A 26,805-nucleotide genomic window follows, 5' to 3' on the forward strand; every position below is an offset into this window, starting at 1 on the left:
ACGCGGCGCTCCCTCATCGCCAAACCTCCGGCAACGCGGAGCTCCCTCATCGCCAAACCTCCGGCAACGCGGCGCTCCCTCATCGCCAAACCTCCGGCAACGCGGAGCTCCCTCATCGCCAAACCTCCGGCAACGCGGCGCTCCCTCATCGCCAAACCTCCAGCAACGCGGAGCTCCCTCATCGCCGATCCTCCGGCAACGCGGCGTTCCCTCATCGCCAAACCTCCGGCAACGCGGCGCTCCCTCACTGCTGAACCTCCGGCAAAGCGGCGCTCCGTCACTGCTGAACCTCCGGCAACGCAGGGCTCCCTCATTGCCGAACCTCCGGCAACGCGGCGCTCCCTCATCGCCAAACCTCCGGCAACGCGGCGCTCCCTCATCGCCGAACCTCCAGCAACGCGCCGTTCCCTCATCGCCGAACCTCCGGCAACACGGCGCTCCCTCATCGCCAAACCTCCGGCAACACGGCGCTCCCTCATCGCCGAACCTCCGGCAACGCGGCGCTCCCTCATCGCCAAACCTCCAGCAACGCGCCGCTCCCTCATCGCTGAACCTCCGGCAACGCGGCGCTCCCTCATCGCCAAACCTCCAGCAACGCGCCGCTCCCTCATCGCCAAACCTCCGGCAACGCGGCGCTCCCTCATCGCCAAACCTCCGGCAACACGCCGCTCCCTCATCGCCGAACCTCCGGCAACACGGCGCTCCCTCATCGCTGAACCTCCGGCAACACGGCGCTCCCTCATCGCCAAACCTCCGGCAACGCGGCGCTCCCTCATCGCCAAACCTCCGGCAACGCGGCGCTCCCTCATCGCCAAACCTCCGGCAACGCGGCGCTCCCTCATCGCCGAACCTCCGGCAACGCGGAGCTCCCTCATCAAACCTCCGGCAACGGGGCGCTCCCTCATCGCCAAACCTCCGGCAACGCGGCGCTCCCTCATCGCCAAACCCCCGGCAACGCGGAGCTCCCTCATCGCCAAACCTCCGGCAACGCGTCGCTCCCTCATCGCCAAACCTCCGGCAACGCGGAGATCCCTCATCGCCAAACCTCCGGCAACGCGTCGCTCCCTCATCGCCAAACCTCCGGCAACGCGTCGCTCCCTCATTGCTGAACCTCCGGCAACGCGGAGCTCCCTCATCGCCAAACCTCCGGCAACGCGGCGCTCCCTCATCGCCAAACCTCCGGCAACGCGGCGCTCCCTCATCGCCAAACCTCCGGCAACGCGGCGTTCCCTCATCGCCAAACCTCCAGCAACGTGGCGCTCCCTCATCGCCAAACCTCCGGCAACGCGGCGCTCCCTCATCGCCAAACCTCCGGCAACGCGGAGCTCCCTCATCACCAAACCTCCAGCAACGCGGCGCTCCCTCACTGCTGAACCTCCGGCAACGCGGCGCTCCCTCATCGCCGAACCTCCGGCAACGCGGCGCTCCCTCATCGCCGAACCTCCGGCAACGCGGCGCTCCGTCATCGCCAAACCTCCGGCAACGCAGAGCTCCCTCATCGCCAAACCTCCAGCAACGCGGAGCTCCCTCATCACCAAACCTCCGGCAACGCGGCGCTCCCTCATCGCCAAACCTCCAGCAACGCGGCGCTCCCTCATCGCCAAACCTCCGGCAACGCGGCGCTCCCTCATCGCCAAACCTCCGGCAACGCGGCGCTCCCTCATCGCCAAACCTCCGGCAACGCGGAGCTCCCTCATCGCCAAACCTCCAGCAACGCGGAGCTCCCTCATCGCCGATCCTCCGGCAACGCGGCGTTCCCTCATCGCCAAACCTCCGGCAACGCGGCGCTCCCTCACTGCTGAACCTCCGGCAACGCGGCGCTCCCTCATCGCCAAACCTCCGGCAACGCGGAGCTCCCTCATCGCCAAACCTCCGGCAACGCGGAGCTCCCTCATCGCCAAACCTCCGGCAACGCGTCGCTCCCTCATCGCCAAACCTCCGGCAACGCGGCGCTCCCTCATCGCCGAACCTCCAGCAACGCGGCGCTCCCTCATTGCTGAACCTCCGGCAACGCAGGGCTCCCTCATCGCCAAACCTCCGGCAACGCGGAGCTCCCTCATCGCCAAACCTCCGGCAACGCGGCGCTCCCTCATCGCCAAACCTCCGGCAAAGCGGCGCTCCGTCACTGCTGAACCTCCGGCAACGCAGGGCTCCCTCATCGCCAAACCTCCGGCAACGCGGAGCTCCCTCATCGCCAAACCTCCGGCAACGCGGCGCTCCCTCATCGCCAAACCTCCGGCAAAGCGGCGCTCCGTCATCGCCAAACCTCCAGCAACGCGGCGCTCCCTCATCGCCAAACCTCCGGCAACGCGGAGCTCCCTCATCGCCAAACCTCCGGCAACGCGGCGCTCCCTCATCGCCAAACCTCCGGCAACGCGGAGCTCCCTCATCGCCAAACCTCCGGCAACGCGGCGCTCCCTCATCGCCAAACTTCCAGCAACGCGGAGCTCCCTCATCGCCGATCCTCCGGCAACGCGGCGTTCCCTCATCGCCAAACCTCCGGCAACGCGGCGCTCCCTCACTGCTGAACCTCCGGCAACGCGGCGCTCCCTCATCGCCAAACCTCCGGCAACGCGGAGCTCCCTCATCGCCAAACCTCCGGCAACGCGGAGCTCCCTCATCGCCAAACCTCCGGCAACGCGTCGCTCCCTCATCGCCAAACCTCCGGCAACGCGGCGCTCCCTCATCGCCGAACCTCCAGCAACGCGGCGCTCCCTCATTGCTGAACCTCCGGCAACGCAGGGCTCCCTCATCGCCAAACCTCCGGCAACGCGGAGCTCCCTCATCGCCAAACCTCCGGCAACGCGGCGCTCCCTCATCGCCAAACCTCCGGCAAAGCGGCGCTCCGTCACTGCTGAACCTCCGGCAACGCAGGGCTCCCTCATCGCCAAACCTCCGGCAACGCGGAGCTCCCTCATCGCCAAACCTCCGGCAACACGGCGCTCCCTCATTGCTGAACCTCCGGCAAAGCGGCGCTCCGTCACTGCTGAACCTCCGGCAACGCAGGGCTCCCTCATCGCCAAACCTCCGGCAACGCGGCGCTCCCTCATCACCAAACCTCCGGCAACACGGCGCTCCGTCACTGCTGAACCTCCGGCAAAGCGGCGCTCCGTCACTGCTGAACCTCCGGCAACGCAGGGCTCCCTCATTGCCGAACCTCCGGCAATGCGGAGCTCCCTCATCGCCGAACCTCCGGCAACGCGGCGCTCCCTCATTGCTGAACCTCCGGCAACGCGGCGCTCCCTCATCGCCAAACCTCCGGCAACGCGGCGCTCCCTCATCGCCAAACCTCCGGCAACGCGGCGCTCCCTCATCGCCAAACCTCCAGCAACGCGGCGCTCCCTCATCGCCAAACCTCCGGCAACGCGGAGCTCCCTCATCGCCAAACCTCCGGCAACGCGGAGCTCCCTCATCGCCAAACCTCCGGCAACGCGTCGCTCCCTCATCGCCAAACCTCCGGCAACGCGGCGCTCCCTCATCGCCAAACCTCCGGCAAAGCGGCGCTCCGTCACTGCTGAACCTCCGGCAACGCACGGCTCCCTCATCGCCAAACCTCCGGCAACGCGGAGCTCCCTCATCGCCAAACCTCCGGCAACGCGGCGCTCCCTCATCGCCAAACCTCCAGCAAAGCGGCGCTCCGTTACTGCTGAACCTCCGGCAACGCAGGGCTCCCTCATCGCCAAACCTCCGGCAACACGGCGCTCCCTCATTGCTGAACCTCCGGCAAAGCGGCGCTCCGTCACTGCTGAACCTCCGGCAACGCAGGGCTCCCTCATCGCCAAACCTCCGGCAACGCGGCGCTCCCTCATCACCAAACCTCCGGCAACACGGCGCTCCGTCACTGCTGAACCTCCGGCAAAGCGGCGCTCCGTCACTGCTGAACCTCCGGCAACGCAGGGCTCCCTCATTGCCGAACCTCCGGCAACGCGGCGCTCCCTCATCGCCAAACCTCCGGCAACGCGGCGCTCCCTCATCGCCGAACCTCCAGCAACGCGCCGCTCCCTCATCGCTGAACCTCCGGCAACACGGCGTTCCCTCATCGCCGAACCTCCGACAACACGGCGCTCCCTCATCGCCAAACCTCCGGCAACGCGGCGCTCCCTCATCGCCAAACCTCCAGCAACGCGCCGCTCCCTCATCGCCAAACCTCCGGCAACGCGGCGCTCCCTCATCGCCAAACCTCCGGCAACGCGCCGCTCCCTCATCGCCAAACCTCCGGCAACGCGGCGCTCCCTCATCGCCAAACCTCCGGCAACGCGCCGCTCCCTCATCGCCGAACCTCCGGCAACACGGCGCTCCCTCAACGCTGAACCTCCGGCAACGCGACGCTCCCTCATCGCCGAACCTCCGGCAACGCGCCGCTCCCTCATCGCCGAACCTCCAGCAACGCGGCGCTCCCTCATCGCCAAACCTCCGGCAACGCGGCGCTCCCTCATCGCCAAACCTCCGGCAACGCGCCGCTCCCTCATCGCCAAACCTCCGGCAACGCGGAGCTCCCTCATCGCCGAACCTCCAGCAACACGGCGCTCCCTCATTGCTGAACCTCCGGCAACGCGGCGCTCCCTCATCGCCAAACCTCCGGCCGCACGTCGCTGCCTCATCGCCGAACCTCCGGCAACGCGGCGCTCCCTCATCGCCAAACCTCCGGCAACACGGCGCTCCCTCATCGCCAAACCTCCGGCAACGCGGCGCTCCCTCATCGCCAAACCTCCGGCAACGCGGCGCTCCCTCATCGCCAAACCTCCGGCAACGCGGCGCTCCCTCATCGCCGAACCTCCGGCAACGCGGCGCTCCCTCATCGCCAAACCTCCGGCAACACGGCGCTCCCTCATCGCCAAACCTCCGGCAACGCGGCGCTCCCTCATTGCTGAACCTCCGGCAACGCGGCGCTCCCTCATCGCCAAACCTCCGGCAACGCGGAGCTCCCTCATCGCCAAACCTCCGGCAACGCGGAGCTCCCTCATCGCCAAACCTCCGGCAACACGGCGCTCCCTCATCGCCAAACCTCCGGCAACGCGGCGCTCCCTCATCGCCGAAACTCCGGCAACGCGGCGTTCCCTCATCGCCGAACCTCCGGCAACACGGCGCTCCCTCATCGCCAAACCTCCGGCAACGCGGCGCTCCCTCATCGCCAAACCTCCGGCAACACGGCGCTCCCTCATCGCCAAACCTCCGGCAACACGGCGCTCCCTCATCGCCAAACCTCCAGCAACGCGCCGCTCCCTCATCGCCAAACCTCCAGCAACGCGCCGCTCCCTCATCGCCAAACCTCCGGCAACGCGGCGCTCCCTCATCGCCAAACCTCCGGCAACGCGCCGCTCCCTCATCGCCGAACCTCCGGCAACGCGGCGCTCCCTCATCGCTGAACCTCCGGCAACGCGGCGCTCCCTCATCGCCGAACCTCCGGCAACACGGCGCTCCCTCATCGCCGAACCTCCGGCAACGCGCCGCTCCCTCATCGCCGAACCTCCAGCAACGCGGCGCTCCCTCATCGCCAAACCTCCGGCAACGCGGCGCTCCCTCATCGCCAAACCTCCGGCAACGCGCCGCTCCCTCATCGCCAAACCTCCGGCAACGCGGAGCTCCCTCATCGCCGAACCTCCAGCAACACGGCGCTCCCTCATTGCTGAACCTCCGGCAACGCGGCGCTCCCTCATCGCCAAACCTCCGGCAGCACGTCGCTCCCTCATCGCCGAACCTCTGGCAACGCGGCGCTCCCTCATCGCCAAACCTCCGGCAACACGGCGCTCCCTCATCGCCAAACCTCCGGCAACGCGGCGCTCCCTCATCGCCAAACCTCCGGCAACGCGGCGCTCCCTCATCGCCAAACCTCCGGCAACGCGGCGCTCCCTCATCGCCGAACCTCCGGCAACGCGGCGCTCCCTCATCGCCGAACCTCCGGCAACACGGCGCTCCCTCATCGCCAAACCTCCGGCAACGCGGCGCTCCCTCATTGCTGAACCTCCGGCAACGCGGCGCTCCCTCATCGCCAAACCTCCGGCAACACGGCGCTCCCTCATTGCCAAACCTCCGGCAACACGGCGCTCCCTCATTGCCAAACCTCCGGCAACGCGGCCTTCCCTCATCGCCAAACCTCCGGCAACGTGGCGCTCCCTCATCGCCAAACCTCCGGCAACGCGGAGCTCCCTCATCACCAAACCTCCGGCAACGCGGAGCTCCCTCATCGCCAAACCTCCGGCAGCACGTCGCTCCCTCATCGCCGAACCTCCGGCAACGCGGCGCTCCCTCATCGCCAAACCTCCGGCAACGCGGCGCTCCCTCATTGCTGAACCTCCGGCAACACGGCGCTCCGTCACTGCTGAACCTCCGGCAACGCGGCGCTCCCTCATCGCCAAACCTCCGGCAACGCGGAGCTCCCTCATCGCTGAACCTCCGGCAACGCGGCGCTCCCTCATCGCCAAACCTCCGGCAACGCGGCGCTCCCTCATCGCCAAACCTCCGGCAACGCGGCGCTCCCTCATCGCCAAACCTCCGGCAACGCGGCGCTCCCTCATCGCCACACCTCCGGCAACGCGGCGCTCCCTCATCGCCAAACCTCCGGCAACGCGGCGCTCCCTCATCGCCGAACCTCCAGCAACGCGGCGTTCCCTCATCGCCGAACCTCCGGCAACGCGGCGCTCCCTCATCGCCAAACCTCCGGCAACGCAGGGCTCCCTCATCGCCAAACCTCCGGCAACGTGGTGCTCCCTCGGGCTGGGCCTCCGGCAACGCGCACTCCCTCATTGCCGAGCCTCTGGAACGCGGCGCTCCCTCATTGCCGAACCTCCGGCAACGTGGCGCTCCCTCATCGCCAAACCTCCGGCAACGTGGTGCTCCCTCGGGCTGGGCCTCCGGCAACGCGCACTCCCTCATTGCCGAGCCTCTGGAACGCGGCGCACCCTCATCGCCGAGCCTCTGGAACGCGGCGCTCCCTCATCGCCAAACCTCTGGAACGCGGCGCTCCCTCGGCGTTGCCCTGACCTGCACTGTGAGATCCTCTGGAATGGTATTTGGTGACATTCTGTCTTCACTGAGTATTATCCCCGGAGCCGGTACTATCTCTCTGCTGATCTCTTAATGATTCTGTGATACTGACCTCACTGCTCACTGACTCCACCACCTGCCTGACTAACACGGGGGTCCCGCTGTGCTAACCATTGGCCTGTGTGTGTTCACTGCCCTGGTTATGATCTTTCTGCCATCCAGGACCTGACGATTAAACTCAGTCTGATGAAGACCATCTCGCTGGTTGCCAGAGCGATCTACGCTAACAAAAAGAATCATTCCTTCAACTTCAGTCGCAAGAGGGAGCTGCTTGCTCTACATGCAGGTCAGTAATGAAGCAAGTCGGCGAGAGACTTTCCGAAATGTCCGGGCCGTGTGCTGCTCGGGGGCCGGGGGGGTGGTGGGGGGGGGGGGGGGGGGGGGGGGGGTGGTTATACAGCGACCCCTCACTTAGCATTGCACATGTGCTCCCGAAACACAGTCTGCAAAACGACAACCTGCAAAACACCAACCGCTTTCCCGGGAAGAAACATAATAAAGAGAGGGTGACAGTCCTTAAATGCCCAAATCTTTTTTTTCCAATTAAGGGCAATTTAGCGTGGCCAATCCACCTAGCCTGCACATCTTTGGGGTTGTGGGGGCAAAACCCACGCAAACACGGGGAGAATGTGCAAACTCCACATGGACAGTGACCCAGGGCCGGGATCGAACCTGGGACCTCGGCGGCCGTGAGGCAGCCGTGCTAACCACTGCACCGGCATGCTGCCCCAGAGTGGGTGACACTGCTGATCTCTAAACGTTACATTGACTGCCTCTAACCTAATTGGCCCCAAAGATCGTCTCTCTAACTTAGTAATGCTATCTATTAGCCTCCCACTCGCTGTTTCCTGTCTCCCACCCGCTCCCCCTCTCCTGAGCCACTCGCCAATACGTACATATGTATTAGTAGCAGGATTTGGCCATTCAGCCCCTCCAACCTGCTCCCTCCCCTTTCACTCAGATCCTGACTGATCTGTTCGAATTCCAGATTCCCTCCTACCCACGGTAACATTTGATTTCCTTGCCGAACGAGAATCTACCTGCCTCCTCCTTTAAAAATCTTCCGTGACCCCGCCTCCACCGCCTTCTGAGGTGGAGAGTTCCAAAGTCGCACAGCCCTCTGAGAGAAAATTCTCCTCCTCTCCGTCCTAAAAGGGCGACCCCTAATTATAAATCAGTGCCCCCTAGTTCTGGACTCACCCACCAAGAGGAAACACCCTTTCCACGTCCACCTTGTCAATACTGTTCAGGATTCTAGTTCTGGACTCATCCACAAGAGGAAACACCCTTGCCACGTCCACCTTGTCAATACTGTTCAGGATTTTTTTTTTTTTAATAAATATTTTATTGAAATTTTTGGTCAACCAACACAGTACATTGTGCATCCTTTACACAACATTATAACAATACAGATAATAATGACCTTTTTTATATAAACAAAAAACAACAAATAAATAAATATTAAATAACAAAAATGAAAACTAGCCCTAATTGGCAACTGCCTTGTCACAGGCTTACACCCCCCCCCATCCCTCCCCCCCCTCCCCCCCCCCCCCCCCCCCCATCCCCCCCCTCCCCCCCCCTCCCCCCCCCATCCCCCCCCCCCCCCCCAAAGTCCTGGGCTGCTGCTGCTGCCTTCTTTTTTCCCCCATCTATCTTTACGCAAGATATTCGACGAACGGTTGCCACCGCCCTGGTGAACCCTTGAGCCGACCCCCTTAGGACGAACTTAATCCGCTCTAGCTTTATGAACCCCGCCATGTCATTTATCCAGGTCTCCACCCCCGGGGGCTTGGCTTCTTTCCACATTAGCAATATCCTGCGCCGGGCTACTAGGGACGCAAAGGCCAAAACATCGGCCTCTCTCGCCTCCTGCACTCCCGGCTCTTGTGCAACCCCAAATATAGCCAACCCCCAGCTTGGTTCGACCCGGACTCCTACTACTTTTGAAAGCGCCTTTGTCACCCCCACCCAAAACCCCTGTAGTGCCGGGCATGACCAAAACATATGGGTATGATTCGCTGGGCTTCTCGAGCACCTCGCACACCTATCCTCCACCCCAAAAAATTTACTGAGCCGTGTTCCAGTCATATGTGCCCTGTGTAATACCTTAAACTGAATCAGGCCTAGCCTGGCACACGAGGACGACGAGTTTACCCTGCTTAGGGCATCTGCCCCACAGCCCCTCCTCGATCTCCTCCCCAGCTCTTCTTCCCATTTCCCTTTTAGTTCGTCCATCATAGTCTCCCCTTCGTCCTTCATTTCCCTATATATATCCGACACCTTACCATCCCCCACCCATTTCTTTGAGATGACTCTGTCCTGCACCTCTTGTGTCGGGAGCTGCGGGAATTCCCTCACCTGTTGCCTCGCAAAAGCCCTCAATTGCATGTACCTGAATGCATTCCCTTGGGGCAACCCATATTTCTCGGTCAGCGCTCCCAGACTTGCGAACTTCCCATCCACAAATAGATCTTTCAGTTGCGTTATTCCTGCTCTTTGCCAGATTCCATATCCCCCCATCCATTCCCCCCGGGGCAAACCTATGGTTGTTTCTTATCGGGGACCCCCCCAATGCTCCGGTCTTTCCCCTATGTCGTCTCCACTGTCCCCAAATCTTCAGTGTAGCTACCACCACCGGGCTTGTGGTGTAGTTCCTCGGTGAGAACGGCAATGGGGCTGTCACCATAGCCTGCAGGCTGGTCCCCCTACAGGACGCCCTCTCTAATCTCTTCCACGCCGCTCCCTCCTCCTCCTCCCATCCGTTTACTCACCATTGAAATATTAGCGGCCCAATAGTACTCACTTAGGCTCGGTAGTGCCAGCCCCCCGCTATCTCTACTACGCTGTAAGAATCCCTTCCTCACTCTCGGAGTCTTCCCGGCCCAAACAAAACCCATGATGCTCTTTTCTATCCTTTTAAAAAAAGCCTTCGTGATCACCACCGGGAGGCACTGAAACACAAAGAGGAATCTCGGGAGGACCACCATCTTAACCGCCTGCACCCTCCCTGCCATTGACAGGGATACCATATCCCATCTCTTGAAATCTTCCTCCATCTGTTCCACCAACCGCGTTAAATTTAGCCTGTGCAATGTGCCCCAATTCTTAGCTATCTGGATCCCCAGGTAACGAAAGTCTCTTGTTACCTTCCTCAACAGTAGGTCTTCTATTTCTCTACTCTGCTCCCCTGGATGCACACAAACAGCTCACTCTTCCCCATGTTCAATTTATACCTGAAAAATCCCCAAACTCCCCAAGTATCCGCATTATTTCTGGCATCCCCTCCGCCGGATCCGCCACATATAGTAGCAAATCATCCGCATATAAAGATACCCGGTGTTCTTCTCCTCCCCTAAGTATTCCCCTCCATCTCTTGGAACCTCTCAGCGCTATCGCCAGGGGCTCAATCGCCAGTGCAAACAGTAATGGGGACAGAGGACATCCCTGCCTTGTCCCTCTATGGAGCCGAAATATGCCGATCCCTGTCCATTCGTGACCACACTCGCCACTGGGGCCCTATACAATAGCTGCACCATCTAACATACCCCTCTCCAAAACCAAATCTCCTCAACACCTCCCACAGATAATCCCATTCCACTCTATCAAATGCTTTCTCGGCATCCATCGCCACTACTATCTCCGTTTCACCCTCTGGTGGGGGCCATCATCATTACCCCTAACAGCCTCCGTATATTCGTGTTCAGCTGTCTCCCCTTCACAAACCCAGTTTGGTCCTCGTGAACCACCCCCGGGACACATTCCTCTATTCTCATTGCCATTACCTTGGCCAGGACCTTGGCATCCACATTTAGGAGGGAAATTGGTCTGTAGGACCCGCATTGTAGCGGGTCCTTTTCCTTCTTTAAGAGAAGCGATATCGTTGCTTCAGACATAGTCGGGGGCAGTTGTCCCCTTTCCTTTGCCTCGTTAAAGGTCCTCGTCAGTACCGGGGCGAGCAAGTCCAAATATTTTCTGTAAAATTCAACTGGGAATCCGTCCGGTCCCGGGGCCTTTCCCGTCTGCATGTTCCTAATTCCTTTCACCACTTCTTCTACCGTGATCTGTGCTCCCAGTCCCACCTTTCCTGCTCTTCCACCTTGGGAATTTCCAGCCGATCCAAAAAATCCATCATTCTCTCCCTCCCATCCGGGGTTGAGCTTCATACAATTTTTATAAAATGTCTTGAACACTTCATTCACTCTCTCCGCTCCCCGCTCCAATCTCTCCTTCCTCATCTCTCACTCCCCCTATTTCCCTCGCTGCTCCCCTTTTCCTCAATTGGTGTGCCAGCAATCTGCTCGCCTTCTCCCATATTCATACTGTACACCCTGCGCCTTCCTCCATTGTGCCTCTGCAGTGCTGTAGTCAGCAAGTCAAATTCCACGTGCAGCCTTTGCCTTTCCCTGTACAGTCCCTCCTCCGGTGCTTCCGCATATTGTCTGTCCACCCTCAAAAGTTCTTGCAGCAACCGCTCCCGTTCCTTACTCTCCTGCTTCCCTTTATGTGCCCTTATTGATATCAGCTCCCCCTAACCACCGCCTTCAACGCCTCCCAGACCACTCCCACCTGAACCTCCCCATTGTCATTGAGTTCCAAGTACTTTTCAATACATCCCCTCACCCTTAGGCACACCCCCTCATCCGCCATTAGTCCCATGTCCATTCTCCAGGGTGGGCGCCCTCCTGTTTCCTCCCCTATCTCCAAGTCTACCCAGTGTGGGGCATGATTCGAAATGGCTATAGCCGTATATATTCCGTTCCCCTCACCTTCGGGATCAATGCCCTACCCAACACAAAAAAGTCTATGCGCGAATAGACTTTATGGACATAGGAGAAAAACGAGAACTCCTTACTCCTAGGGTCTTACTGAATCTCCACGGGTCCACACCTCCCATCTGCTCCATAAAATCCTTAAGCACCTTGGCTGCTGCCGGCCTCCTACCAGTCCTGGACTTCGACCTATCCAGCCCTGGTTCCAACACCGTGTTAAAGTCTCCCCCCATTATCAGCTTTCCCGTCTCTAGGTCCGGGATGCGTCCTAGCATTCGCCTCATAAAGTTGGCATCATCCCAGTTCTGGGCATACACGTTTACCAAAACCACCATCTCTCCCTGTAATTTGCCACTCACCATCACGTATCTGCCCCTCGTTATCCGCCACTATAGTCTTTGCCTCGAACATTACCCGCTTCCCCACTAATATAGCCACCCCCCTGTTTTCGCATCCAGCCCGAATGGAACACCTGCCCCACCCATCCTTTGCGCAGCCTAACCTGGTCTATCAGTTTCAGGTGCGTTTCCTGTAACATAACCACATCTGCTTTAAGTTTCTTAGGTGTGCGAGTACTCGTGCCCTCTTTATCGGCCCGTTGAGCCCTCTCACGTTCCACGTGATCAGCCGAGTTGGGGGCTTCCCACCCCCCCCCTTGCCGGTTAGCCCATCATCTTTTTTCCAGCTTCTCACCCAGTTCCCACGCAGCTGTATCTCCCCCAGGCGGTGCCCCCCGCCCATCCTCTCCCGTACCCACTCCCCCCTTTTCCCCAGCAGCAGCAACCCAGTAATTCCCCCCTCCCGCCCCCCCGCTTAGACCCCCCCGCTAGTGTAATTACTCCCCCCATGTTGCTCCCAGAAGTCAGCAAACTCCTGGCTGACCTCGGCTTCCCCCCGTGACCACGGCTCGCACCGTGCGACGCCCCCTCCTTCCTGCTTCTCTATTCCCGCCATAATTATCATAGCGCGGGAACCAAGCCCGCGCCTCTCCCTCGGCCCCGCCTCCCATGGCCAACGCCCCATCTCCTCTCCCTCCCCACCTCCCCCCATCACCACCTGTGGGAGAAAGAAAAGTTACCATACCGCAGGATTAGAACATAAAACCCCTCTTCGCCCCCCCCATTCGCTCCACCACTTTGTCCAAACGTTCTTTTTCATAATCCACTCATTCCAGTTTTTCTTCTACAATAAAAGTCCACGCTTCATCCGCCGTCTCAAAGTAGTGGTGCCTCCCTTGATATGTGACCCACAGTCTTGCCGGTTGCAGCATTCCAAATTTTATCTTCCTTTTGTGAAGTACCGCCTTGGCCCGATTAAAGCTCGCCCTCCTTCTCGCCACCTCCGCACTCCAGTCTTGATAAAACGCGGATCACCGCGTTCTCCCATTTACTGCACCGAGTTTTCTTCGCCCATCTAAGGGACCATTTCTCTATCCTTAAAACGGAGGAATCTCACCACTATGGCACTGGGAGTTTCTCCTGCTCTCGATCCTCGCACCATAACTCGGTACGCTCCCTCCACCTCCAACGGACCCGTCGGGGCCTCCGCTCCCATTAACGAGTGCAGCATCGTGCTCACATATGCCCCGACGTCCGCCCCCCTCCACACCTTCAGGAAGGCCAAGAATCCTCAGGTTGTTCCTCCTTGCGTTGTTTTCCAGTGCCTCCAACCTCTCCACACATCGTTTCTGATGTGCCTCCTGTATCTCCGACTTCACCACCAGGCCCTGTATATCGTTCTCATTCTCGGCTGCCTTCGCCTTCACGACACCGAAGCTCCTGCTCCTGGGTCTTTTGTTCCTCCTTTAGCCCTTCGATCGCCTGTAGTATCGGGGCCAACAACTCTTTCTTCATTTCCTTTTTTATCTCCTCCACGCAGCATTTCAAGAACTCTTGTTGTTCAGGGCCCCATATGAAACTGCCACCTTCCGACGCCATCTTGGTTTTTGCTTGCCTTCCTTGCCGTTGTTCCAAAGGATCCGCTGCAATCGGCCACTTTCCTCTCCTTTTTCCATCCGTGTCAGGGGGAACACCCTTCTGGTTTACCGCACGGTGTTTTTAGCCGTTAAAATTGCCGTTGGGGCTCCTATCAAGAGCCCAAAAGGTCCGTTCCACCGGGAGCTGCCGAAACGTGCGACTTAGCTGGTCATCGCCCGCACCCGGAAGTCCTGTTCAGGATTTTATAGACTTCAATCAAATCACCTCGTTCTTCTAAACTCCAGTGGAAATAAACCTGGTCTGTCTAATCCTTTCCTCGTAAGGCAGTCCACTCATTCCAGGTATCAATTAAGTAAACTTCCTCTGAACAGCCTAAGGAGATCAAAACTGCACACACAACTTGAGATATGGTCGAACCAAAGCCCTGTGTAAGTGAAGCATAACATCCTTACTTTTATGTTCAATTCCTCTCATAATAAAGGACGGCGTTTCCTTCGCCTTCGCAACGACCAGCTGCACCTGCATACTAACCTTCTGGGACTTGTGACCTAGAACATCCGGATCCCTCTGCGCCTTGGAATTCTGCAGTTGTTCTTTGTTTAAGTGATACTCCTGCTTCTTTATTCTTCCTGCCAAAGTGAACCACTTCACACCTTCCCACATTATCTGACCGCTTTTTTTGCCCACTCGCTCAACCTGTCTGCAACCTTCTGATGTCCTCTTCACAACATACCTACCTTCCTATCTATCTTTGTGCCATCTGCAAATTTAGTTGTCGTGCCTTCACTCCCCTCCTCCATGTCAATGATGTAAATTGTTAAAAGTTGAGACCCCTTATTCGTCACAACCTGCCAATCAGAATGAGGCCCCTTTTCTGCCAGTCAATGTCCTATCTATACTACAGCACAAGCTTTTATTTTCCACAGTAACCGTTGATATGGTACATTATTAAATTCCTTCTGAAAATCCAAGTACGTTAATACTCGCTTATTGTCACAAGTAGGCTTCCATGAAGTTACTGTGAAAAGCCCTAGTCGCCACATTCCGGCGCCTGTTCAGGGAGGCTGGTACGGGAATCGAACCCGCGCTGCTGCCTTGTTCTTGTTTAGCCCACTGTGCTAAACCAGCCCCTGGTTTACGTCTACAGGCTCCCCTTTAGCCACAGTGCGATTTACTCTTAGAGAACTCCATCTCTTTTGAGACCTGAGGATAAAGTCCATCAGGACCCGGAGCCTGGAGCTCTATCAGTTTGCTCAGTACTGCTTCCCCTACTGATTGTAATTTCACCGAGTCCTCTCTCTCCACCACCGCCTGATTACAGCCATTACTGGAATAATCTTTCTATCCTCTATAGTGAAGACACAAGCAGAATATTTGTTCAATTCATCCGCCATTTCCTCATTATCTATGAACTTCCCATTGTCACTCTGGGGCCGGCTCCGTAAGTTGTACTTTACGAGTCTGGCGGGCAGGGTCAATGCGGATCTATCGCGGTGGGACAGTCTTCCCCTGTCATTGGCAGGTCGGAAGCAGGCGGTTAAGGTGAACGTTTTGTCCGTGGATTTTACTTCTTTTCAGTGCCTACTGGTCTTTTTGTCGCAATTGTTTTTCATGTGGGTATAGGTTGATTTTGTGGTTTGTGTGGGCAGATACGGTGGCAAGGATTAGAGGTTGGTACTTCAGAGAGTAACAGTAGCAGATAATTAAGAGGAGACATCAGGGGGGGGCCTGGCCCTTCCGAGCCTGTTATACCATTGAGCAGCGAATGTGGAGAAGGTATAGGGTTAGAGAGAGAGGCTGAAGTTTTTGTGGGTGAGGATGAAGGCAGGCTCTTGCAAGGGGTGGGGGTTGTGACCCTCCCGTCTGCCCCAGGGAAGGTCTCAGGGAGTCCTGTGGTGGTGGTCACGCTGAAAATATGGAGGCAATTTCGGTAACCCTTTAGGTTGGGGGCAGGGTCGAAGTTGTTGCTGTTCCGAGGGAACCACAGGGTTTTGGGGGGGGGGCGGGGGCGGGAGTTTGGGTGTCCCGCAAGGGGGAGGAATTCCGGGCATGCAGGTGCGGGATTTTGAAAAAAATGTTTTTTTCCCACCTTTCCGGTGGCACGTCGTTCCTCGTTATCGGTAATGGGGTTGGAGAGGGGTGGGGGTCTTGGCGATCTATGGGGGGATTATGGAGGAGGATAGAGGCGCCTGTGGAGGGAGTGAAGGGGCTGATACAGCCATACAGGTGATACAAAGAGTGCACCTGACGAAGTTGAGGATGAGCTGGTTGTTTTGAGGGGGTGGAGGATATTTGTGAGCGGTGTGGAGGGGCCCAGCCAATCACGTACTCGTGTTCCGGTCCTGCCGAAGTTGGAGAGGTTTTGGGGGTTGTTCTTCAGCCACCATGTCGGACCTGGGTTCAGAGCCCAGTCCCCTGGGGGCCATATTCGGGGGTGTCGGACTTGCCGGAGCTGCAGACGGGAGCGGGGCAGATGTTTTAGCCTTCGCCTTGTTGATCGCTCGCCGGAGGGTCCTGTTGGGATGGAGGTCTGCCCCACTACCCTGTGCCTCGGGAATTTAATGGAGTTCTTGCACTTCGAAAAGGTGACATTCGCTTTCAGGGGGGGTTCCGTAAAAGATAGGGTTTGTTTATACTACATTTTGGGGAGCTGGCTGCCATCAACTGCTGGCGGAGGGGGGGGTGGAAAGAGGTGGTTGGGGGTGTTGGTGTTGGGTTTATTTTGTTTCGTAATGTGTTAAATGTAAATGAAAAAATAAAAATACTTATTTTAAAAAACAACCTTCCATTGTCACTCTGTAGAGGACCAACACTCCCTTCACTTTTTTCTTTTTAAAAACCTGCCCAAAGTCTTGCTATCCTTTCTTAAATTTCTCACTATCTTCCTCTCGTACTCTAATTTCTTTTTCCTGATGAACCTTTTTGTCATTCTCTGCCGTTCTTTATACTCCGACCAATCATCGGATCTGCCACCAATCTTGACGCAGTTAATTGCTTTATCCTTACATTTGATGCTTTCCTCAACTTCTTTAGTTATCCACAAATGTTGGGTCCTCCCCGTAGAATTTTTGTTTACCGTGGAAATTTTCTTATTCTGTGATATTCTGAAATATCCCCTTAAATATCTGCCACTGTTACTCTTATTGACCTGTCCTCTAGCCTTGTATCCCAGTTCACATCGGCTCTCGCACCCACGAGTTGCCATTATTTAAGTTTAAAGCACAAGTCTTTCGATCACTGGATATAAAATTCAACCATAGTGTGGTTGCTGCCACCTAGGAGTGCCTTCACTCTGAGTGGTGTGCGCTATGCTGCGCGGGTCGGAAGCATGGTGTACGCTATGCGACACGGGTCAGAAGCGTGGTGTGCGCTATGCGGCATGGGTCGGAAACGTGTGGCGCTATGTGGCGTGGGTCGGAAACGTGGTGTGCGCTATGCGACACGGGTCGGAAGTGTGGTGTGCGCTATGCGGTGTGGGTCGGAAGCGTGGTATGTACCATGCGACGCAGGTCGGACGTGTGGTGTGCGCTATGCAGCGTGGGTCGGAAGCATGTGCGCTATGTGACGCAGGTCGGACGCGTGGTATGTGCCATGCGACGCAGGTCGGACGCGTGGTGAGCGCTATGCGGCGTGGGTCGGAAGTGTGGTGAGCGCTATGCAGTGTGGGTCGGACGCGTGGTATGTGCCATGCGATGCAGGTCGGACGCGTGGTATGTGCCATGCAGTGCAGGCCGGATGCGCGGTGTGCGCTATGCGGCGCTGGCCGGACCCCGCGCACATGGTGTGCACTATCAGACTATTCCTACTGTTGCTCCGTTAATCTTGCCGACCTTGTTTCCTAATGCAGGATTTGATCAAGTTGGAGACGATGGATGTTTTGCGAACTCCTACCCGACAGCGAGCCATGATCACCTGCTCTCATTTACTGTATCCTTTTCACCCTGGGCTGGTGCACGGTCAATTCCAGCCCACAGGCCCCGAGTCGCAACACAAGTGAATTCACCAATAATTCTGGTCAGAATACCCTTGGCTGCTCAATAATTGCAGTCGCCAGGTTTGTAAGTTGAAACACAATTGCTGTTTATTTAGCAACAAGATTAATGGTGAAATATGCAGTTGGTTAAATATTAATAAGTACCTAACTCCTACTGTAACTTGCCTTCCCTACCCCCTCTATAAACACACACGCACAAGACAGACAAACACAGAGGGTGGGAGGGGGGGGGAGGTAAATGCTTCAGACGATGGGTCCCTGCAGCTTTTCTCCACAGTAAGCTTGGGCAGCACGGTAGCACAGTGGTTAGCACGGTTGCTTTACAGCACCAGGGTCAAAGGTTCGGTTCCCGGATTCTCTGATTTTGCGGAGTCTGCACGTTCTCGCCCATGTCTGCGTGAGTTTCCTCCGGGTGCTCCAGTTTCCTCCCACAGTCCAAAGATGTGCAGATTAGGTGGATTGGCCATGCTAAATTGCCCTTCGTGTCCACTAAGGTTAAAGTGGGGTTACTGGTTACCGGGATAGGCTGGAGGTGTGAGGCTTAAGTGGAGTGCTCTTTCCAAGAGCTGGTGCAGACTCGATGGGCCGAATGGCCTTCTGCACTGTAAATTCTATGTAATCTATGAGTTACAGTCCTTGTTTTCGCAGCCTATACTCTCCATTTTCCCTGGAGAGACCGAGCCCCTGTATCATCAGACTCTGCTCTCAGTTTGTGGGCTGCTCAAGGCTCCGTTTTCAGAAATCCAACACCCACAGGCCTATTGGAGAGAGGGAGTTGGCCTGGATCTTTGGAGAGCTTAGCAGCAGTTTTCTGGAGAGGATTTAGCTGGATCTTTCACCTCTGCTGCCAGAATCACAAGCAAAACTAAAATAGAACCTTGTTACTCTGAAAAACATTCCAGAGGGATAATATCCAATCACCACCTGTTACCGGGCAGAGTACAGCCTTTTGGGCCAATTCATTGGTCTCCTGCCAAATCAAGCAAACCGAGTCCCAGCCAATCTCTGTCATTGATACCGGTTCACAACTTAAATCAGCACAGCCTTCTGGATCCTTCCATTTGAATTCAAGGCACAGGCCAATGCTTTGTTCCTCTTGAATTAAAATGCCTTAAAGCCAACAGCAAAAATAAAAGAAGGGGAAATAACGGAATAGACGGGAACCAATAGGAAGGAGGATCCTAACTTGCAATTCGGCCCTATTTGGGGGAGGTCTGAGATTTGGGCAGGGGGAGAGCGAGGTGGGATTTGGGCTGGGGGGAGAGCGAGGTGGGATTTGGGCTGGGGGGGAGTGAGGTGGGATATGGGCAGGGGGGAGAGCGAGGTGGTATTTGGCCAGGAGGAGTGAGGTGGGATTTGGGCAGGGGGAGAGTGAGGTGGATTTGGGCAGGGGGGGAGGGCGAGGTGGGATTTGGGCAGGGGGGGAGGGCGAGGTGGGATTTGGGCAGGGGGGGGGGAGAGCGAGGTGGGATTTGGGCAGGCGGAGAGCGAGGTGGGATATGGGCAGGGGGGAGAGCGAGGTGGTATTTGGCCAGGGGGAGTGAGGTGGGATTTGGGCAGGGGGAGGGGCGAGGTGGGATTTGGCAGGGGGAGGGGGTGAGGTGGGATTTGGGCTGGGGTGAGGGCGAGGTGGGATTTGGACAGGGGGCGGCGAGGTGGGATTGGGCAGGGGGGGAGCCGAGGTGGGATTTGGGCAGGGGAGGGCGAGGGGGATTTGGGCAGGGGGAGAGCGAGGTGGGATTTGGGCGGGGGGGGCGAGGTGGGATTTGGGCAGGGGAGAGCGAAGCGGGATTTTGGCAGGGGGGGGCGCGAGGCGGGATTTGGGCAGGGGGGAGCGAGGTGGATTTGGGCAGGGGAGGGCGAGGTGGGATTTGGGGAGGGCGAGGGGGGATTTGGGCAGGGGGGCGAGGTGGGATTTGGGCAGGGGGAGGGCGAGGGGAGATTTGGGCAGGGGGAGAGCGAGGTGGGATTTGGGCATGGGGGAGCGAGGTGGGATTTGGGCAGGGGGAGCGAGGGTGGGATTTGGGCAGGGGAGGGCGAGGGGGACTTTGAGCTGGGGGAGGGGGCGTGGTGTGATTTGGGCAGGGGGAGGGGGCGAGGTGAGATTTGGGCAGGGGGGGAGCGAGGTGGGATTTGGGCTGGGGGAGGGGGCAAGGTGGGATTTGGGCAGGGGGAGGGGGCGTGGTGGGATTTGGGCAGGTGGAGGGGGCGAGGTGGGATTTGGGCAGGGGGAGGGGGCGTGGTGGGATTTGGGCAGGGGGGAGGGGGCGTGGTGGGATTTTAGGGAGGATGAGGAGGGATTTGGGTGGGGGCCCTCACCCCGCCCCCCCCCCCCCCCGCCCCCCCCCCCCCCAACCCGGGCTGAAACCCTCAGAGTGGGGATTCCATTTGGATTAAATCTTCTTCGTGGAGGGGCTTAGAAATTAGTTTTCTCCTTCTCCTTTCCACTCTGCGTATTGTCTCTTCCGCACTCTCCTCCTATCCCATTCCCGCTCCGGGGGTTATAATTCCCAACTCTGGCGTTCCCGTTCTCCTTGACCTGCGATGCAGGAAGCTGGATCCTGTGCTGAATGAGGCCGACATGTTTGAACTGATTAAAATCAGCCTGGACAGCGTGTTTGGACTTCCACCTCTGGGGAACCGACAAGAGCAAGGACGAGAGCTGCATGGACGTGAAGGACAGAGAGGTAGTCGCGCATTTCTGTCCCTCCTCCGAGCCGAGAGCCCCCGGTCTGGGCCTCTGACCCCTGAGAGGGTAAACACTAACCCGCTTTGTTCTCTTGTCAGATTCTCTACACTGAGACGCTGGGCGCACTGCAGGAGCTCTTGAAGCAGATCCTCATCCAGGACCTCAGCCCAGACGGCCTGCAGGCGGTGTTTAAGGTAAAGCTCGGGGATGGGTGGGAGAGTTGACGAACAAAGGTGAGCAAAGACGCGGAAGAAGCGTCTGGGTCGGGAGTGAAGGTGACTGCCCCACCCGACCCCAGACACGGGAAGAATTAGAGAGTTCTGCCGAGGAGCAGGAGCGATGCGTCCACACGAACAATAAGGAGGATTCTCTCTCTCTGTTCGGACTTCAGGCTGAAACTTAGCATTTCAGGATTAGGCAAGCTCCAAGGACAGACCATTCGGCCCGTTGTGTGTACTGGGACATGAGGTTAGGGTTGATGGGGCAGAGTGAGTGAGTGAATGCAGCAAGACGTCTATATTCGGGAACTCCAATCGCCTTGGTAACGAAGGAGAAGAGAATCAAGAAGGGAAATGTTGACCATTTCCTCCTCATTGCTGACATGGGGAATGGTCTGATTCTGTCCAGGAGATTTAGCAATGGCTAAATCGGCCAGTTAATTCCCAAGGATCGTCGACTGCAGGCCAGTGTTTGGGAGCGCATGTCCGACTGTGCCCAGGAAAACATCAGGACAAATCTGAGCCGGGAATTCTGCACTTGTTCAGGCTGAATCCCGGCCAGGTGAGCACATGGATGTTGGGTGACGGTGGGATACAGGTGGTGAGGTCGAACGAGACACGTGTCAGGCTTTTATTATCCCCATGTGCTAATCTTTTCACAATTTTTCCCCTCCCTCGCCTCTCGCCCTCCCTCCCTCCCTTTGTCCCTCCCACCCTCCCTCCCTCCCTTTGTCCCTTCCGTCCCTCCCTCCCTCCTCCGTCCGGCCCCCTCCCTCCGTCCGTCCGGCCCCCTCCCTCCGTCCGTCCGGCCCCCCTCCTCCGTCCGTCCGGTCCCCCTCCCTCCGTCCGTCCGGCCCCTCCCTCCGTCCGTCCGGCCCCCTCCCTCCGTCCGTCCGGCCCCCTCCCTCCGTCCGTCCGGCCCCCTCCCTCCGTCCGTCTGCCCTCCTCCCTCCGTCCGTCCGGCCCCCTCCCTCCGTCCGTCCGGCCCCTCCCTCCGTCCGTCCGGCCCCCTCCCTCCGTCCGTCCGGCCCCTCCCTCCGTCCGTCCGGCCCCCTCCCTCCGTCCGTCCGGCCCCCTCCCTCCGTCCGTCCGGCCCCCTCCCTCCGTCCGTCCGGCCCCTCCCTCCGTCCGTCCGGGCCCCCTCCCTCCGTCCGTCCGGGCCCCTCCCTCCGCCCCCTCCCTCCGTCCGTCCGGCCCCCTCCCTCCGTCCGTCCGGCCCCCTCCCTCCGTCCGTCCGGCCCCCTCCCTCCGTCCGTCCGGCCCCCTCCCTCCGTCCGTCCGGCCCCCTCCCTCCGTCCGTCGGCCCCCTCCCTCCGTCCGTCCGGCTCCCTCCCTCCGTCCGTCCGGCCCCTCCCTCCGTCCGTCCGGCCCCCTCCCTCCGTCCGTCCGGCCCCCTCCCTCCGTCCGTCCGGCCCCCTCCCTCCGTCCGTCCGGCCCCCTCGCTCCGTCCGTCCGGCCCCCTCGCTCCGTCCGTCCGGCCCCCTCGCTCCGTCCGTCCGGCCCCCTCGCTCCGTCCGTCCGGCCCCCTCGCTCCGTCCGTCCGGCCCCTCCTCCGTCCGTCCGGCCCCCTCCTTCCGTCCGTCCGGCCCCCTCCTCCGTCCGTCCGGCCCCCTCCCTCCGTCCGTCCGGCCCCCTCCCTCCGTCCGTCCGGCCCCCTCCCTCCGTCCGTCCGGCCCCCTCCCTCCGTCCGTCCGGCCCCCTCCCTCCGTCCGTCCGGCCCCCTCCCTCCGTCCGTCCGGCCCCCTCCCTCCGTCCGCCCCCCTCCCCCGCCCCTCGGCCTCCGGCCCCCTCCTCCGTCCGTCCGGCCCCCTCCCTCCGTCCGTCCGGCCCCCTCCCTCCGTCCGTCCGGCCCCCTCGCTCCGTCCGTCCGGCCCCCTCGCTCCGTCCGTCCGGCCCCCTCGCTCCGTCCGTCCGGCCCCTCGCTCCGTCCGTCCGGCCCCCTCGCTCCGTCGTCCGGCCCCCTCGCTCCGTCCGTCCGGCCCCTCCTTCCGTCCGTCCGGCCCCCTCCTTCCGTCCGTCCGGCCCCCTCCCTCCGTCCGTCCGGCCCCCTCCCTCCGTCCGTCCGGCCCCCTCCCTCCGTCCGTCCGGCCCCCTCCCTCCGTCCGCCCTCCCCGGCCCCCCTCCCTCCGTCCGTCCGGCCCCCTCCCTCCGTCCGTCCGGCCCCCTCCCTCCGTCCGTCCGGCCCCCTCCCTCCGTCCGTCCGGCCCCCTCCCTCCGTCCGTCCGGCCCCCTCCCTCCGTCCGTCCGGCCCCCTCCCTCCGTCCGTCCGGCCCCCTCCCTCCGTCCGTCCGGCCCCCTCCCTCCGTCCGTCCGGCCCCCTCCCTCCGTCCGTCCGGCCCCCTCCCTCCGTCCGTCCGGCCCCCTCCCTCCGTCCGTCCGGCCCCCTCCCTCCGTCCGTCCGGCCCCCTCCCTCCGTCCGTCCGGCCCCCTCCCTCCGTCCGTCCGGCCCCCTCCCTCCGTCCGTCCGGCCCCCTCCCTCCGTCCGTCCGGCCCCCTCCCTCCGTCCGTCCGGCCCCCTCCTCCGTCCGTCCGGCCCCCTCCCTCCGTCCGTCCGGCCCCCTACCTCCGTACGTCCGGCCCCCTACCTCCGTCCGTCCGTCCCCCTTCCCTCCGTCCGTTCCCCCTTCCCTCCGTCCGTCCCCCTTCCCTCCGTCCGTTCCCCCTTCCCTCCGTCCGTTCCCCCTTCCCTCCGTCCGTCCCGCCCGCCCTCTTTCCGTCACGCCCACGTGCCCCCTCCCTCCGTTTCACCCTCCGTCCCTGCCGCCCGCCCTCCCTCCCTCCCTCCCTCCGTCCCGCCCGCCCTCCCTCCGTCCCGCCCGCCCTCCCTCCGTCCCGCCCGCCCGCCCTCCCTCCGTCCCGCCCGCCCGCCCTCCCTCCGTCCCGCCCGCCCGCCCTCCCTCCGTCCCGCCCGCCCGCCCTCCCTCCGTCCCGCCCGCCCGCCCTCCCTCCGTCCCGCCCGCCCGCCCTCCCTCCGTCCCGCCCGCCCGCCCTCCCTCCGTCCCGCCCGCCCGCCCTCCCTCCGTCCCGCCCGCCCGCCCTCCCTCCGTCCCGCCCGCCCGCCCTCCCTCCGGCCCGCCCGCCCGCCCTCCCTCCGTCCCGCCCGCCCTCCCTCCGTCCCGCCCGCCCGCCCTCCCTCCGTCCCGCCCGCCCGCCCGCCCTCCCTCCGTCCCGCCGCCCGCCCTCCCTCCGTCCCGCCCTCCCTCCGTCCCGCCCGCCCGCCCTCCCTCCGTCCCGCCCGCCCGCCCTCCCTCCGTCCCGCCCGCCCTCCCTCCGTCCCGCCCGCCCTCCCTCCGTCCCGCCCGCCCTCCCTCCGTCCCGCCCGCCTCCCTCCGTCCGCCCGCCCTCCCTCCGTCCCGCCCGCCCTCCTCCGTCCCGCCCGCCCTCCCTCCGTCCCGCCCGCCCTCCCTCCGTCCCGCCCGCCCTCCCTCCGTCCCGCCCTCCGTCCCGCCCGCCCGCCCTCCGTCCCGCCCGCCCTCCGTCCCGCCCGCCCGCCCTCCGTCCCGCCCGCCCGCCCTCCGTCCCGCCCGCCCTCCCTCCGTCCCGCCCGCCCTCCCTCCGTCCCGCCCGCCCTCCCTCCGTCCCGCCCGCCCTCCCTCCGTCCCGCCCGCCCTCCCTCCGTCCCGCCCGCCCTCCCTCCGTCACGCCCTCCTTCCGTCACGCCCTCCTTCCGTCACTCCCGTCACGCCCGCCCTCGCTTCCTCCACGCCCGCCCTCCCTCCGTCCCACCCCTCCCTCGTCCCACCCCTCCCTCGTCCCACCCCTCCCTCGTCCCACCCCTCCCTCCCTTCGTCCCACCCCTCCCTCCCTTCGTCCCACCCCTCCCTACCTCCGTCCCCTCCCTCCCTCTGTCCCCTCCCTCCCTCCGTCCCCCCTCCCTCCGTCCCCCCCGTCCCCTCCCTGCCTCCCTCCGTCCCTCCACCCCGTCCCCCCCGCCCCGTCCCTCCCTCTCTCCGCCGCTCTCTGTTCCCCTCTCTCTCTCCCTCCAGCATATTGAAGGTTGGATCACATCGAGCAAGGACTGGGAACGAGAGCGTGCGGTGATCACCACCTCCAAACTGCTGCTCTTTTACTTGGAGAAGCTGAATGTTCGAGTAAGTCTTGTTTCTCTCTGGGATCAGTATAAATCACAGAGATCCTGTATTAATCCCCAATCAGACACTGGATACAGTATAAATCACAGAGATCCTGTATTAATCCCCAATTAGACACTGGGATACAGTATAAATCACAGAGACCCTGTATTAATCCCCAATCAGACACTGGGATACAGTATAAATCACAGAGATCCTGTATTAATCCCCAATCAGACACTGGGATACAGTATAAATCACAGAGATCCTGTATTAATCCCCAATCAGACACTGGGATACAGTATAAATCACAGAGACCCTGTATTAATCCCCAATCAGACACTGGGATACAGTATAAATCACAGAGATCCTGTATTAATCCCCAATCAGACACTGGGATACAGTATAAATCACAGAGATCCTGTATTAATCCCCAATCAGACACTGGGATACAGTATAAATCACAGAGATCCTGTATTAATCCCCAATCAGACACTGGGATACAGTATAAATCACAGAGATCCTGTATTAATCCCCAATCAGACACTGATACAGTATAAATCACAGAGACCCTGTATTAATTCCCAATCAGTCACTGGGATACAGTATAAATCACAGAGATCCTGTATTAATCCCCAATCAGACACTGGGATACAGTATAAATCACAGAGATCCTGTATTAATCCCCAATCAGACACTGATACAGTATAAATCACATAGACCCTGTATTAATCCCCAATCAGACACTGGGATACAGTATAAATCACAGAGATCCTGTATTAATCCCCAATCAGACACTGGGATACAGTATAAATCACAGAGACCCTGTATTAATCCCCAATCAGTCACTGGGATACAGTATGAATCACAGATCCTGTATCAATCCCCAATCAGACACTGGGATACAGTATAAATCACAGAGATCCTGTATTAATCCCCAATCAGACACTGATACAGTATAAATCACAGAGATCCTGTATTAATCCCCAATCAGACACTGGGATACAGTATAAATCACAGAGATCCTGTATTAATCCCCAATCAGACACTGGGATACAGTATAAATCACAGAGATCCTGTATTAATCCCCAATCAGACACTGGTACAGTATAAACCACAGAGATCCTGTATTAATCCCCAATCAGACACTGGGATACAGTATAAATCACAGAGACCCTGTATTAATCCCCAATCACACACTGGGATACAGTATAAATCACAGAGATCCTGTATTAATCCCCAATCACACACTGGGATACAGTATAAACCACAGAGATCCTGTATTAATCCCCAATCAGACACTGGGATACAGTATAAATCACAGAGATCCTGTATTAATCCCCAATCAGACACTGGGATACAGTATAAATCACAGAGATCCTGTATTAATCCCCAATCAGACACTGATACAGTATAAATCACAGAGATCCTGTATTAATCCCCAATCGGACACTGGGATACAGTATAAATCACAGAGATCCTGTATTAATCCCCAATCAGACACTGGGATACAGTATAAATCACAGAGACCCTGTATTAATCCCCAATCAGACACTGATACAGTATAAATCACAGATCCTGTTTAATCCCCAATCAGACACTGGGATACAGTATAAATCACAGATCCTGTTTAATCCCCAATCAGACACTGGGATACAGTATAAATCACAGAGACCCTGTATTAATCCCCAATCAGACACTGGGATACAGTATAAATCACAGAGATCCTGTATTAATCCCCAATCAGACACTGGGATACAGTATAAATCACAGAGATCCTGTATTAATCCCCAATCAGACACTGATACAGTATAAATCACATAGACCCTGTATTAATCCCCAATCAGACACTGGGATACAGTATAAATCACAGAGATCCTGTATTAATCCCCAATCAGACACTGGGATACAGTATAAATCACAGAGACCCTGTATTAATCCCCAATCAGTCACTGGGATACAGTATAAATCACAGATCCTGTATTAATCCCCAATCAGACACTGATACAGTATAAATCACAGAGACCCTGTATTAATCACCAATCAGACACTGGGATACAGTATGAATCACAGACCCTGTA

The 26,805-nt window shown here is 59.3% G+C and overlaps 1 protein-coding gene across 2 annotated transcripts in view; it reads left to right on the forward strand.

The window, feature by feature from the left end:
* The window catches only part of LOC140406177 (maestro heat-like repeat-containing protein family member 1), a 123,905-nt gene that overhangs the window by 76,309 nt on the left and 20,791 nt on the right, over positions 1-26,805 (forward strand). For both annotated transcript variants that reach the window (XM_072494318.1, XM_072494319.1), the window contains 5 exons: positions 7,207-7,330; positions 17,601-17,680; positions 20,298-20,434; positions 20,535-20,630; positions 24,641-24,745. In XM_072494318.1, coding sequence (XP_072350419.1) covers positions 7,207-7,330; positions 17,601-17,680; positions 20,298-20,321 — 228 coding nt within the window. In that variant the 3' untranslated portion in view covers positions 20,322-20,434; positions 20,535-20,630; positions 24,641-24,745. The remainder of the gene's footprint in view (positions 1-7,206; positions 7,331-17,600; positions 17,681-20,297; positions 20,435-20,534; positions 20,631-24,640; positions 24,746-26,805) is intronic.

The sequence above is a fragment of the Scyliorhinus torazame genome, unplaced genomic scaffold (assembly GCF_047496885.1).
Source record: "Scyliorhinus torazame isolate Kashiwa2021f unplaced genomic scaffold, sScyTor2.1 scaffold_336, whole genome shotgun sequence".
Taxonomy (NCBI): Eukaryota; Metazoa; Chordata; class Chondrichthyes; order Carcharhiniformes; family Scyliorhinidae; genus Scyliorhinus; species Scyliorhinus torazame.